The sequence below is a fragment of the Haplochromis burtoni genome, unplaced genomic scaffold (genome assembly GCF_018398535.1).
Source record: "Haplochromis burtoni strain Fernald_Lab_line unplaced genomic scaffold, NCSU_Asbu1 Contig_3, whole genome shotgun sequence".
NCBI classification, from domain to species: Eukaryota; Metazoa; Chordata; class Actinopteri; order Cichliformes; family Cichlidae; genus Haplochromis; species Haplochromis burtoni.
In genome coordinates, this window is record NW_024582364.1 from 1,920,904 (window position 1) to 1,936,597 (window position 15,694).

General features: G+C 39.8%; 1 protein-coding gene across 5 annotated transcripts in view; it reads right to left on the bottom strand.

The window, feature by feature from the left end:
- Nucleotides 1–15,694, bottom strand: part of LOC102308428 (dipeptidyl aminopeptidase-like protein 6) — a 91,486-nt gene that overhangs the window by 12,799 nt on the left and 62,993 nt on the right. For all 5 annotated transcript variants that reach the window (XM_042219240.1, XM_042219242.1, XM_005912740.3 and 2 more), the window contains 5 exons: nucleotides 9,604–9,698; nucleotides 9,421–9,495; nucleotides 9,292–9,344; nucleotides 8,807–8,888; nucleotides 3,959–4,079 (listed from right to left, as the gene is read on the bottom strand). In XM_042219240.1, the coding sequence (XP_042075174.1) occupies nucleotides 3,959–4,079; nucleotides 8,807–8,888; nucleotides 9,292–9,344; nucleotides 9,421–9,495; nucleotides 9,604–9,698 (426 nt within the window). The remainder of the gene's footprint in view (nucleotides 1–3,958; nucleotides 4,080–8,806; nucleotides 8,889–9,291; nucleotides 9,345–9,420; nucleotides 9,496–9,603; nucleotides 9,699–15,694) is intronic.

Sequence of the window (15,694 nt, forward strand, 5' to 3'; positions counted from 1 at the left end):
GGGAAACAAAAGATGTATTTTGCAACATGCTGCTAGTAACAAAGATATCATTTAAAATTGGTTTGTAGAAATGTTGTCGGTATGTGTAGACACAACACTGGTTCATCCCTTGAGTTAGCTGCTTTTTTATTACTGAATAATTCATAGATCAGTGTTAAGTGATTTAACAAGCAAAAAACATATTCATCTGAAAACAGTAAGGTAAAAGGAGTGGACTGAAAATGAAAACCTTTGAAGAACCTTGAGAAAAGCTGGAGATTTGTCCCTCAAAACCAATTTTAAAAAATGACAAAAAAGTCTGACTCCTTGTTAGTAAAATATAAAGAAATGAGGGAAGGCTCAAGACTTTTGCACAGTACTGTAAGATTTAAAATGTATATACATTTAAACACCTTAATAGATGTTTAAAATGAGTAGCATTTCCTTGAGCTCTTTAAAGTAAATTCACTGAAAAAGCAGCAAAAACATTTTAAAGTTGAATGTACAGCCTTCCAGAAATGAGGCAACCTCACCTTGAACCACATTCATACAACTTCTGCCAAATCCTTCTGACCTGAAGAGCACAGTGTGCACTGTGAACACTCCAAGAAATGCGTGGGAAATATACATAAGCTGCATCGTCTCTGTTTTTGTGAGACAGTGTGTTATCCGCAGATAAATCCTTACAACACAGCAGGAAAACACAGCAGGCAAATCTTGCTTCGGCTCCGGTAATGGATTACTTCTTTCATGTCATGTTCTGTGTCTCCAACAAAGAAATAATCCCATTAATGAAAAACCGATTAGAGCCGACCCTGAAGCAGTTCATGCACTGTAACAGAATTTCTCTCGTAATAATTGGCATTTTGTAATTATATTTGCCCTGCATTATTATCCCGGCCCCTCCTCCCCCGCAATAAATCCACAATTAATAGAAATAACAATGCAGAAGTCTAAATAAAATTACCTTCAAACTTCAAAAGATTATTCTCAAACATGACAATGCATCTGTAAACAAAACCGTAATCAAGAGGTATGTAATTACAATGTCTGTCCCACATATGCTGTAATCGGGAAATGTCTCATATTAAATCGCAAATATGTTGGCTTTTGAACATCTGCTGAGTGAGATTGCAACGCTGCAGACATGAATTAATTAAAATTGCCAGAACGCAAACGCAAGCTATGCGAAGACTAAAGGAGGAGGTGCGCTGAGATGTAGCCAGCTGCGTGCTTTCAAATGGAATCCCGCACACAAATACACAACACGCCGTAGGGAGAGGCAGGTGTCAAAAGACTGGATTAAAATGGTTTTCAAGTGTAGCCGTCGAAATGCAGTACATATTAAAAAGTTTCTTGAAGCCGCTGACCTAAAGTTTACTTTCATTCTTGTGTTGTTCAGGCAGCAGGCTGGGAAAATACACAAAACAACCTCACAAACTAACACCCAGCACCAAACAGCAGGTAGATGAAGTTAGTGACTACCTGGTGAACATAATGAGTGCATACCCAGATGTGGCAAGCAGCTGTTGGGAGCGAAAAAAGCTCTATAAATCTTTCGTGGGCAACACTACCTGTAGCACCAAACAGAAGACACAGCTGGCAACTGAATTAGCTGGTGAACCCAACAGAGCACATAGATGCTAAAAAGAAAGATATTTGGATTTCAGTAAAGAAAAAACCCCAAAAACAAGTGAATAATAAACTTGCCTTCACCGGCTGGATAGAAACACAACTGGAAGTAAATGCACATGTCGTTATTATGACTTCAACGTGATAACACTGGAGGTGGAAGTATTTATGGCTTATTTCTACTGTATCCAACAGTCCAAAAAACAACTAAAGAAGATTTAAGAGGAAATCTAGATGCTACAATTCAGTTCACTTGTTCAATTCAATTTTATTTATACAGCACCAAATCACAACAACAGTTGCTTCAATGTGCTTTATATTGTAAAGTAAAGACCCTGCAATAATACAAAGAAATGGAGGAAACACCGACAATCATACGATTGACAAGTACTTTGGTGACAGTGGTGACAGAAAAACTCCCAACAGGAAGAAAGTACTAGTAGTACTAATGTACTACTAGTACAGTAGTAGACATGCATACCCTACAGTAGTACAGTAGGGTGCAGACTATTAACATGACAATCTTTAAAGCAAAAATGAACATGTTTAAAGGCTGTTAAATGGTCTCTATAGCTACTTGAATTAAGTACATCCATACTACCTCTATGGGAAATATGAGGGTAAGTAGCAGCTAGATGCTGCTAATCAAATGAAATTGATTAAATGATCAGCAGCAACTCTCAACACAATGCCACAATCTTCCCAGCAGTGGAATTTTCAGCAAATTCACCCCAAAGTCACGCTATACCAAGCTCAGAGAAACTGCAAAAAACCAAGAGCTAAATCTCAGATTCTAAGGGCCTCAGCTAGCATGTTAAAAGTTAAAGTTTCTGACAGTACAAATAGATAAAGATCGAATGGTTATCTTCGGAAAGGTCAAAGCCTCTTCTCTTTAAAAAGAACATGGCAGACCAGCTTAGGTTTGCAAAAGTGCATCTGAGCAAAACCCCCAGATTTCTGGAACAATGTCCTTTTGACAGATGAGACCAAAGTGCAGATGTCTGGCCATAATGCACAGCACCGTGTACTGCAAAAACCAAACACAGCATATCAGCACAAACACCTCATACTAACTGTCAATTGCAGCCACAGGGCATCTTGCAGTCACTGAGTTGACCACAAGCCTCTCTGTATAGCAAAATGTTGTCAAATCTGAAGATATCTGTCCAACAGCTGAAGCTTGGCCAGAATTTGGTCATGCAACACAACAAGCACGAGCAGTAAATCTGCAACAAAAGGGCTGATTAAGAAAAAAAACCCCAAGGTGCTGCAATGGCCGAATCAAAGTCGAGACCTCAGCCTGATTGAAATGCTGTGGCAGGGCTGTAAGAGAGCTGTGCATAAACTAATACCAGCAAACCTCAGCAAACTGAAACAACCTAATATTGCACAGCATTGCAAGAAAATGATAAATTTACAGAAACTTATTGGGGCTAAAGCTCTTTCTTCAAGCTATTGAATCATGGGCTGTGCTTACGTGTCAAGACAATTTTACAGAGGGTGATTAATTTTCTTAAACACGTGTAATATTACATGTTTGGCCACTGTGAGTGACAGCTAGGTGGTATTTTGTTCTGTTCACCATTCGGCTCTTTTCAGACACAGAGCCGGATGATTTTTCTAGTAAGTAGGTTTTGTTTTAGACTTATTTGCTAGCGGGTGACCACATTTTATGTCTCTAATGGACCTTGCTGAACAAGCTAACTGGGCAACACTTGCATTAGTTAAAACTGTCCTTATGCTACCCTATCAACAGAATATGTCCATGTCTGATTTTTAAAAATCCAAATCGCACTGAAGACAGAATTTCTCAGACATTTTAAAAATAATCCAGAAATCAGGGGACGGCATTACAGTGACTATGTCCATCTTTTCTATTCAGTCTATGCTCTTGGCGCAACAAATCCTCAATGTGAGAAAGAGAAAAAGCTGGACAGACCTCTACAGATTCCTCACCAAAACCCCATGCAACAACACTGGGCTGTTAAAATCAATTCAAATGCAGTCAACATCACAGTCCAACCTCACTAAAGCCCCTGTGGCTCACTGGGACAAAATCCCCATACCCAGCATCTGAAATGTTGTAGAAAACCTTCCTGAAAAGCAGAGACTTTATAATAACATATTAGCTGGCCTGGTTTCGAAATGAGATGTGCACTGAGCCCTTGCAATTCATTCTCAGAATCCATAATTGAGTTCAACTTCAACCACTCGTTAAAGATGAAAGAAATCCGTCTTTGATCTGAACTCTGAAGAAAATTCCAGCATTTGCAACATAAAGGACTCAATATTATTTCAAGCGTTGTTGTATTTTGGTACGACCTTTTTTTTTTTTAAGTCATCTTACCCTCATACAGCCAGTCAGTGAGGCCATTGAAGACAACTCCTTCTTTGCCAGTGGACACCAAGCGGATCGCTCGACTCTCTACAGTCGTTCTGTAGTAGATGTTGTTTTCGAATATGAAGACCTGGACAAAAAAAGGTGAAAGAGTAGCCATCATCATTAATATTTCTTGTACTTTTGCATTAAAAAAAAGAAATCTTTAAGCCAAAAATGTAAGAATTTTTTTTTTTTTGTAATAACAACACAACATTATCTTAATCCAAGCTGATACACTCTCAGTCAACACCTGCTTAATGCACGAGTGTTAAAAGAAATCTCCCTCATTATAGTTCACACTGGGTTCCTCTTCAGCTCAGCATGAAACCATTTCTGTTGCTAATCAAGGCGCTGGAATCGGCTTCGGCCCTGCAGGCACACATACATTGCTAAAAACATATGTAGATGCCAGCTGATGACTCCCCCGCCTCCCGCCTTGCTCATTGAGAACTCCGCGCTGTCTGCAGGGGGTCGGCCGGGATTGAGCTAAATTGCTGGTTATACTGCTGATTTAAGCCTCTGGCACCCACAGAGGCATCGCCTGAAGGAATTTAGACGCATCGCTGTCAGATGAGCGTGGGACATTTAAAAACCTCTGTCTATAAACTGTGATTTCACCGCTTCAACAGGTGCCAGTATGAAGCAGATGAACGCAAGACTGTCTGATGTCTGTAGTTCAGGCCGTGATGGTGTGACTAGCCTGTCAGCTGTACCCTCTTCAGTGAAATTTAAGCCTCACATCACTCATAAGATGGAGGAAAACAGAAAGACAGAAGTCCTTTTAGCTCTGATCTTTGGATGCTATTGAGCAAATCAAAGTTTTATATTGTGGGATTAACATCTGAGGAAAACAGATCAATGCAGGGCAGTGTAAAAAGGAGGGAAGCTGGCAGTTGGCGAGTGTTACAAAGCAGCCGTGGGACAGGATTCAAAGAGTTACATAAAATAAAATAAAAAAAACCCTCAGCCAACCAAATGATTAAAAGACATGCATTAAGTTTCAGGGTTGAGATTTACTTTCAGAACAAAACTGATACAGTCATAAATAATACTGAATGGACTCTCAGAGCTACAATTGTAGGGTATCCATATCTGGATTCACACTCACTTGCTTGGTGATTTTTAATGTTCAAGGGAATTAGATGAGAGAAAAGAGTGAAAGTGCAAAAAGCCAAAAGATAGCCATTTCAAAAGGGCAGAGATGAAAGCAGCAACATCAAAGCTACCTGAGCAGGGCGAGCAGCATGGTTGCTCATTTGTGTTGTTGCAGTTGCATGCTGGGATGTGTGCTGGTGAGCGAGAAGTTGCGAGACGTCTAATTTTGTCAAATAAAACTTCCACTGGTCATTTTCCCTTAAATCCATCGTCTTATTTGTGTCAATACAATCTCTTTTCCCGCTCTATGTGTGTGTATGAGTGTGTGTGTGTGTGTGTGTGTGTGTGCACGCATTGACCCAGCCTCACTGATTGCACCGTCATGGTGGAGTAATTGCTTGTGGTTTAATGAGGGGAACGTCACAGGATTCATCTCCTGGCTCCTCTCACTGTACATCTGATGCTCGGCTGCACGCAGGCACAGGCACAAACACACACGGCACATTTTTCTGTGCTGATGAAACACTTGATGATAAATTGCTCCACTTCTGATAAACTTAATGGGAAATCATTATATTCACAAACTGTTATGGGAAAAAAAAAAAGAAAACACATCTCCGGGTCACAGAGAGACAAAAGACGAGAGCTCATCTCATTTTTTTTTCCTTTCCTGCACAACCTTGGTAGTTCATTAAATCAAACGCAGAGCTACAGTAACAGCTATGCGAGAGGAACAATCAGATACATTATTACCATATGCAAATTCACCTGCTTTCTTCCCTCGGCAAAAGGCAAACTCTCATCACACACTTGAAATGTTAATATTTTCTCACAGCCATGTATCTGTAATTTAAGCAAATGATACGATAAGAGCAATTACAGCACAAAGGAAAAGCTTTGAAGTAAAAGCCGATGAAACGCGGGGCCGTAACTCGTTTAAGGAACACAATCTAAACAGAAAAATAATTTAAAGTCAACAAGGGAAAAATGGAGTAAGTGAGAGAATGAAACAAAACAACATCAGGTGCTGGATCGATGAAACTTTTAAGCTCAGTAAAAGACGGGCTAGCATTTTTCATACAACAAAACCAAGATTGTGTCAACACAATCTAAATATACAGTTTTGTATAACATAAAAAGGCTAAATGAAGAGCTGTGAGAGCACAGAGCTGTTTAAGAAGTCTCTCAAACAAGTGTTGACAAAACAACATGTCGCCCAGCGCAGCACTGTTGCTTGCTAACTTGTTTTTAATAGTTTTTAAACAATAGAAAAGCTCAGTAAGGAATAAGCCATAATGAGCTTCAGCTAAGCAGGTAAATTGCACGACAGATTCAGTGACGTTCCACGTTTTTCTTTCAGGATATATAATGACAATAGGCAGTTGCAGGTAAGCATAATCATTACCAAGAATAAAAAGATACACAAGTTAATGAGGAAACTGTGCCACTAACGATCGAGAACCAGGTTTTTTTTTTAGTGTTTTGTGATCCTTTATAAACTTGGACGTGTAAAATAGTCGCTTACTGCAGCCATTCCTGGATGGCAGATCACTAAGAATCTACTAGGATCCTTGAAACATGATAACCAACAGTCATCAACCATAAAGAAACTGGATAACCATGCCCCCCTCAGTGATGGCTTTCTGAAAAAAGACAAACTCCAAGTGATGAGTGCAGCTGTGTCACAGAAAATTGCGCATGTCAAGTGCATTATTCCTGCAGTGCTTCAAGTTACTGGAGAAAAATGATGCACAAAAGTATGGATTCTATTTTTGGAGACTCTACATGTTGTAAACAAGTCTATATGACAGTGTGTTCAGTGCATTTTGTATGGTCACGAGATCAAATCAAATATATTTACATACATACATACACATATAGATATATATGTAAAATCCTTTTGGGGAATTAGAGGACTGTAAATGTACATTATATTGCCAAAAGTATTCACTCACCCGTTGAAATCTTTGAAACCAGATGTTCCAAACACTTCCACTTCAAATGGATGGAATGAATTTGAACTGAGACTGCAAGCCAGGGCTTGTTGTCCAACTAAAAGCAAGCACCTAAGCAGGCAGACTGCTTCTACAAGCATTTATAAAGCTATGGAGCTCGGTGAGTCCCAGTGACAAGAACTCTTAATGCTTCAGTATACCAAGACATTTTGGACAATTGTATGCTCCCAGTTTTGTGGGAACAGTTTGGGGATGGCCCCTTCCTGTTCCAACATGGCTGCACACCAGTGTACAATGCAAGGTCATTAAAGACATGGATGTAGAAGAACTTGACTGGCCTGCACAGAGTCCTGACCTCAACCTGACAGAACATCTTTGAGATGAATTAGAGCAGAAACTGCAAGTCAGGCCTTCTTTTCCAACATCAGCGTCTTACCTCATTGCTGTGTTTCTGGAAGAATGGTCAAAAATTCCCATAAACACCTCTAAACCTTGTGGAAAGCTTTCCCAGAAGCGGTGAAGCCGTTATAGCTGCAAAGGGTGGACCGACATCATATTAAACCCTATGGATTAAGAATGGGACGACACTCAAGTTCATGTGAGTGTGCAGCTAGACTTTTGGCAGTATGGTGTATGTTAGATATGGTTTCCTAAAATAGCTGATTTTCCATAAAAAATTATAGAACAGCTAAACAAATCTCTTGCTTCTAAGATCTGAGTCACAGCTCAGAGTTTTCATTATAAAAAAAGTTACACATTGACCAACAGTATTTGACCTCTACTGAAGTCCATTAAAAACAGACAACTATTTTAATATTTGAGTGTTTCATTGACAAAATAGTTTTAGTGATTCACAATAGCTGTAACTAATCCAGATACCTTTTTTTTTTTTCAGTAGAGCTCATTTTAAATCCCTTTGTGTATGGAGAGACACATCTTTTAACTATGCTGAATCCAAGGACTTCTGTTTGAACATCATCATGGAACTATTTCTGTACTCTTCATGTTTTAAAAGGTAAAAGCAGCAAAACATGTTTTTCTTTTGTAAAAAAAAAAAAAAAGAAAAAAAAAAGAAAAAAGCAATTTTCTGTCAGTAAACTGGATGGAAATTCCAAATGGTGAAACTAAATTGAAGATTCAGAATTTGTTTCCATAATCATACAGACTGTCTCCAAGCAACGGGATCCTTGTACATGAGCTGTCCCCAAACGTGGCTGACATCACAGACCAACACGTGTGGAAACACGTGCCTGCTGACCTTTGTGACGACACTGGCGCAATGCATCCCTTTGCTCATTGCCGTAACCTTGAGGCTTATCTCCAGTCCTACACCCTCAAACATTTGAAGATGTGTCAGAAAGCCAACATATCCTCACCATGCTGTGGTCTGAAATGAAAACAGGCACATGCACACACATCATTGCTGTGTGTCTACTGCTCCTCTCCCAGCAACCTCATACTGCTCAAGCCAAGGGTTCTGCCACCAAGACGCCATCTGCCACTGTGTCTCTCACCGGCTCGCGAGCTGTCACAAAGCAAAAATCTTCTTGGCTGACATTGATGGAGGTCAAAGCAAAGGACGTTCACCTAAGAGATCTAAATGTGGTCATTACAGAGTGCATAAACCTTATTACCACAAGGTTTGGCTGTGCCACTGTGACAAGCCACTGCTGTGCCTCCTCTGTGAGGGCAGACTGATACTGACAGATCTCTACCTGCGAGCTAGAACTCAGGGAGTGTAATCCCAAGGGTACAGGCTTCTTACCAGCTGCTGGCCTTGGGGCCCCCATCCGGCAAACTGCAGGAAAGCTTCATGCACCTCAGGGGGATTTAAAGGCCACGTTTCCCTGTGAAGACAACACATCATGAGAACATACTTGCTGGTTTGTATACTGCATGCACATCACACGTGTTATATGCCAATATAAATGCACAGTCAGACAAAGAAATCGTGTGCTTTTCAGCCTTGTTCCCTCACTGTAGGTTTCATCAATCAACCATGTCCTTTTTTTAGCACAAGCTGACTTTGCTTGGCTCGCTACAAATACAGAACAGTAGGGAACTAAGCAGACATAGATGGATGAAAGGCTAAAAAACAGGCCAAAAAGCTTCGCCCCAAACTAAAGTGAATTAAAAAGCATTCCCATAAGATTCTAGAGTACGCAGGTAAATGGCGCTGATGTCAGTGCCAGGCTACATATGGTCAGAGTAAAGACTTGTCGAGGAAGAGGACAGAAAGTTTGTACTTACTGTGTCACGAGACTGTAAATGATGTACTTCGCCTCATAGGAGTGTTGGTATTTCTGTGGAAGAAAACAAAGTTGCGGTCAGGAAAGGACAAAGTCTGAGAAAACAAAATATGTCAGCTAGATTTCTCACCGGTTTTACTTCAAAGGCAAACAGCACATGTTGCATGTCTGGAGACACTTGGTACTTGGCAGCTCTGGATCTATCCTGGATGGGATACAGACAAAAATACAGACACACTCACATCAGGAACAGACTCAGTACAGCAGCAGCAGCAGATAGTAAAGTTACTGTTCTTGGAGAAAATGTACTCACAAACAGCTGGTTTGGAACGACAACCCTTTGCTCCAAGGTGTCAATGTTAAGCTGGACAACATCCCCTTCCGCTGTACGATACAGCAGCTCATTGTCTTTGAATGAAAAACAAACACCAGAGGGTGAGATGATATTTCATACAGTTCCTGTTCCCAGATACAGACAACGAAAGTGCAGCAAGTATGGTTTTCCTGTTGTGTAATAATTACTGCGACAGGTCCCACCACAAGGGCAGTTCTCAGTATATACACTACAGGGGCAAAAGTATAAATCCACACCTTTAATCCAGTGTTAATTTTCCAAAGGGCTAGCCCCCTTGGGAAAAACTGGAAAACTGGGACTGTTGTGGAGGGTCCACGTCATCTCAGTCTTTGTATTCTGGTGTTTTCAGTCCTCTTGCCACAGGTGTATACGATCAAATATCTAGCCATGAAGCCTGCCTTTACAAACATCTGTGAAAGAATGGCTCTTTCTGAATTCAAGTGTCGTACTGTAATAGAAGGGCCACCGTTTGTGAAATTTCTTCCATCCTAGAGACTTCACAATCAGCTGTAATTGGTATTATTGCAAAGCGGCATTAACATCAGCACAAAAACTGCATGCTGGGAGCTTCATGCCATTGGTTTCCATGGTTAAGCAGCTTCAGTAGGTGTAATATTTAGGTAGCCTGGTAGTACATGACTACCTGTAGACAGAAGTTGTCAACACAATAACAGTTTAAATAAAAGCATGGGTTTAGTATGACTACTAATTAGAAATAATGTAGTAATGACCACCTACACCACTCCACTTTAGTATCCAGTTTAACCTACAATTTGCCAAATGTTTTAAAATTTTTCTTGGAAGATTTTTTGAGCACTTTGGGAACATAGAGGTGAAGCACAAAGACTGAAACTCAACATCATTACTGTTTAAGTTGATATGACAACATTACTCATCATTTATTTATGCATCCAACAGTTACAGAGCAATATAAATAACTTGGGGTTCATGGGAATATCTCTTTTTAGCCATCAAAGACTCAACCAAGTTCACCAGCTAGTTGCTTGTATAAATTATGGTTCCGGGCAGGTTATGTACAGCTAAGTGTTTTTAATGAAGCCAGTTGTAATTTAAAGCAGCAGTAAGCTGCCAAACAGGCCTTTCATCTGTTTTATATGAAAACTACAAGGTTTATCTTATGATCTAATAGTAATGAATTACGTATCTCCCGCTGGTCAGTGTTAGAAAGGCTCTGAGTATGCAATGTGCCAGCGACCTTAGCTTAGCACTGAGATTCATGTCTTCTTTCCTCTAAAGGGAAGTGTCTGCTGTACTAACTGTATAACAGCCTGAATATTACAATTCACAGACTTGCATATCAATATCCTAAAGCTGATAATATCTGATTATAAAGATATAATAATAATAATAATAAAAAATTGTTACAATGAAAGCGTCTAAGCTCAGGCTGAAACAGGTAAGCAAAATACATTTTGCTACCATCTGTTTGTGTCACTCAAAAGCACTTGTCTCACATCCCATCATTGACAATTTTCAGGAACTACAGATGCATATAAAATGTGTCATTTTCAGCCAAATTTAATTAATTAATTTTATGAGAAACATTTCAGCTGGAAGTCATAAAGTTTGTTTTTACCATGATAAAACCCTGATTTACAAAAACTTAATTTGAAATATTAACGACTAATAAAGGCGCCACTATTTCAGTTATCTGCTACATCAGGCAAAGCCGTCATTGCTTTGTGTACTTCACTCATATGTATGACCTGTGATATGAATTTTAATTAATTGAAAAGTTTTATTTTAAAAGGTTCATGTAAAGTATTTGATTTTATTCATTACTAAAAAAACAACAACACAAAACTGTCTTTTATCCTGTCTTCCTTCTCTCACCCCAACCGGTCGCAGCAGATGGCCCCGCCCCTCCCTGAGCCTGGTTCTGCTGGAGGTTTCTTCCTGTTAAAAGGGAGTTTTTCCTTCCCACTGTCGCAAAAGTGCTTGCTCATAGGGGGGTCATATGATTGTTGGGTTTTTCTCTGTACGTATTATTGTAGGGTCTGCTTGCAATATAAAGCACCTAGAGGCGACTGTTGTTGCGATTTGGTGCTGTATAAATAAAATTGAATTGAATTGAATAGACTATCTTGCAAAGAAAGACCTCAAAATACAACCTCAGTCCAATAAAAATCCGTTCATCTGTGACTACGGCAACAAAAGTAATTATACAGTTCCAATTAAAGCTAACTGCATGGACATATTTATGGAAGCCTGAGAAAACCACTGCTTTCTCACGCCACCTGGTAAGGACTCACCTGAACAAAGCAGAGCAAACTAGAGGACTGACCTTAAGCTGAAACATTGCTGTAGCAGTGGTTAGGAGAGACTGTGAAAGGCTTTTCTTTTCAGAGCAGGCCCCTCCATTTTGTAAGGACTTAGAGGTCACGATGACCCAGCAGTCTCTAACAAGAGTCTCTCAAAATCTGTGCCTAGGATGCTCTCTCCTATCTAATATTAGAAACTCAGACAGTGATCTTGCCTAAATAACATTTCCACTCCTTCTAGACTAAAGGTGAAGGAGTTCTGTTAGCCTTTTCTGGATGATTGAGTAGATGTGGACAAATTGTAGGAGTGTAGAATGAATGCACCCTGTTGGGAAGTGACCTTCAAACTGTGTTGCAGTGTGTCATATCAACCTTTGTGGACATTTTTGCTCTCCCTTGTTTCTGCTGAGGTATGGGAGGAGCCGGATTGCCAAAAGGATTTGGGCAAAATGCATAATTTTGCAGTTTATGCAAGTTTGCATTGAGACAGGTTTCTGTGACAACAAGACAAGAAGAAGGACGTCGCGTGAAGCTGTCCTCTCGTCAAGAGTGAAGTGTTTTTCATGTTTGTCACACATCATGAAAAAGAAAAGAAAAACATTATTAGTGGCTCTAATGCTGATGACACGGCAAAGACCAGTGACCTGTGTTACCGATCACAAAACACTGATGAAGGAGGTATTTTCAAACATGAAAACATGCTGCCTAACACACACACAAAGTTTTTAAAGAAGACAAGAACTGAAAACACGGGCAGGGATGCTCGCTGAATGAAAACCACTGGAAAATCTTTGGATTATTTTAAAAGTGGAAGGTAGAGCAACAAAACCCCCGCAGCAAAGAACAGATAAAAGAAAAACATCTGTGAGAAAGAGGAGAACATTTCTCCTCAGTCTGGCATCATCTTTGCCCAAGAAGATTGAGTCCATCATCAAATATAAAGACGGGCATGCAAAATATAAAAGGATGGGAATCTGCTGAGGAGGGATGTACTAATTTTTTGTTGTTGCTGCTGTTGGTTGCGAAAGGGCTCTGTTTAAAGTTGCCTTCACTCTTCTAGGGCTTTCTTGGGTAAAACTGGATTAAATGGATTGAATTTAATGAGGATGGAGTGAGTTTTGTTATATACCGTATGCTCTGTTCTCTGTGTGTATTTCAAAGATACGAGCGCTTCAGACAGACAGTGGGAGCTCTTTGTTTTAGAGATCAATCCGAAGGTCGAATACTTTGCCTTTGAATCGGAGCCTGTGAGAAACTCATAGGTGAGTCCAAAGACTACCGATGCGAGCGGTGATCAAAGAGCGGTGGGGATCAATTACGCACTGCTGTGAATGTAGCCCACAAAATATTGATGAGGACTGCTCAAGTGTGAGCTTGTCCCATCGGGTATCTTATCAGAAGGTCATTAGCGCCAAATGGGGGTTGATTGCATTAATGTAGCTGACAAGATGCAATGTCACATAATTGATTCCTGGAGTTTTGTCAGGTGCCGAGGACGTTTTCATCAGGGCTGTGAGCGAAGGGCACAGAAACACGCAAACTTAACTAATTATATGTTAATAAGCCTGTAATGTAAGTAATCAGTCGAACAATCTGCACAGTGGAACAAAAGGACAGCTGTAAGGTCGTTTTGTGCTTGTGCGCTACATGAAAAGTAACAGCTGCATTTAAAAGTACGCATGCGAGTCTTCAGGTGTTTTCATGCAGTGTGTGTCAAGCTAATAACCGCAGTATGACTTTTACGAAGAGGTTGAACGCAGCACTTTCACTTCTCAAAGAAGATCTGAACATTGTTTACTAATCAAGGCAGCCTTTCTGTATGACTGTAAGAACCATAAAGCAGAACTCAGATTTGCAAAAATTTCAGAAAATATAAATGTTTTATGACTCATCTTCTAGATTTGATTTTATGTCTGACCAAATATGCTTTTTCTCCCCCCTAATCAATCGCCTTCTTCTCATCTCTCGGCAAACAGAAATTTGAAAAAGTAGTGGATACAGAGAGGGGAGCACAAAAACAAACTACAAGCAATTTATTTTTTTTGTTTTAGACTTAGACTGTGTGTGTTTTTCATTAAGATACTTGATGAGTTAAAAGTTTATTGAAATCTGAATCAGAACTTTATTTTGAAGGTCCCAAACCTCCACCAAGGCAGCGCCTTCTCTGCGCAGTATTTACTTTTATGCGAACAGTATTGCATCAGCATTCATTTTGCTTTATTTACTTTATTCATTTTTACTTTACATAAGTTTGTTGAGCAACAAAAACAAGTGTGACGTAATATGCCGTTATGTAAAGTTATTCATATTTAATGTACACTACAACCATTGTAGCCCCTACAGCAGGAACGTCAAACTAATTTTACATCATCCCACTTTTATTTTAAGTGGGTTGGATCAGTGAGGCTACATGACAAATGTGTAAAATTACAGAAACCATTCTAGCAGTTCATTGCCCAGACTATCCTGTAATTATAAAATATAGTTTTTGTTAATTCACAGAAAAATCTGGGGTGTTTTTTTTTTGTTTCGTTTTTTAAAAACAGAAATTTCTAAAAGAAAAAAACAGGAACTTTTCTGTCATTTAATTGTGGATCTATCACTTAATTAGTTTGGTTTAATATGAATGGAAAACACTCAACATTTTCCAAATGTCCAGTGGACCAGATTGTAGTGATTGCCGGATTGTTTCTTGCCCCCAGGCCTTATGTTTGACACCCCTGCCCTACCCAAGTATCCACTCAGTGTCATAATGTAGCGCTTTAAATATTTAACACTCTGCTGAATGAAACTGAGAATGAAGTTCAGAGGGAAAAATGATTTGGATGAGCTATTAAAATCAGAGACATATGTACTGGGTAAGCTAAAGCCAGAAGACAAAAGGGTAGAAAACACTGCTTTAATGTTTAACTTTGTTGTGCTTTTAAAAACTTCTTATACTATTCTCTCTGTATGATATGAAGCTTAAAAAGAAGTAACTACTGGTAACTTCTGTGGTCTGTGGCAACGCTTGCCATTTGTTTTGCTGTTGTTTACTGGGAGAGCATCATCATGTGCCACACATGCCAGCAGGATCAACAAGACTGGAATCATTATTGCCATCACTGGAGGCACTGAGTCAGTGAGAGACAGGGGGTCACTGAACATGGATAACCCATTGCACCCACTCCATTGCACACTACAGAGGCAGCAGGGCTGACATGAAGAACGCTTCAGGAAAAATCATTCCTCTGTAAAAAAAAAAAAAAAAGTACAACAGCTCTCTTTTATTTGTGGCAGGTGAACACGCCTGTCAGGACATACAGACATCTCTGTATCAAACCTTCTTGCTGCTGTTTCTTATATTTATACTGTTCGTGTTATTTATTACAGGAGGCAGAACTGCAGGTGGCACAGTTGAAGGGGGACAAGATTAGAAATTAGTACATCAGAGGGACAACTCAGGTCGTGCAGTTTGGAGACAAAGTTAGAGAAACAAGGCTGAGATGGTTTGGACATGTGCAGAGGAGGGATGGTGGATATATTAGACACAGTATGATGAATATGGAGCTGCCAGGCAGGAGGAAAAGAGGAAAACCTCAAAGAGTCATGGATGTGGTGAAGGAGGACATGCAGAGGGTTGGTGTGGGTGTGACAGAGGATGGTCGGGATAGAAGAGATGGAGGCAGAAGATTCTATCTATCTATCTATCTATCTATCTATCTATCTATCTATCTATCTATCTATCTATCTATCTATCTATCTATCTATCTATCTATCTATCTATC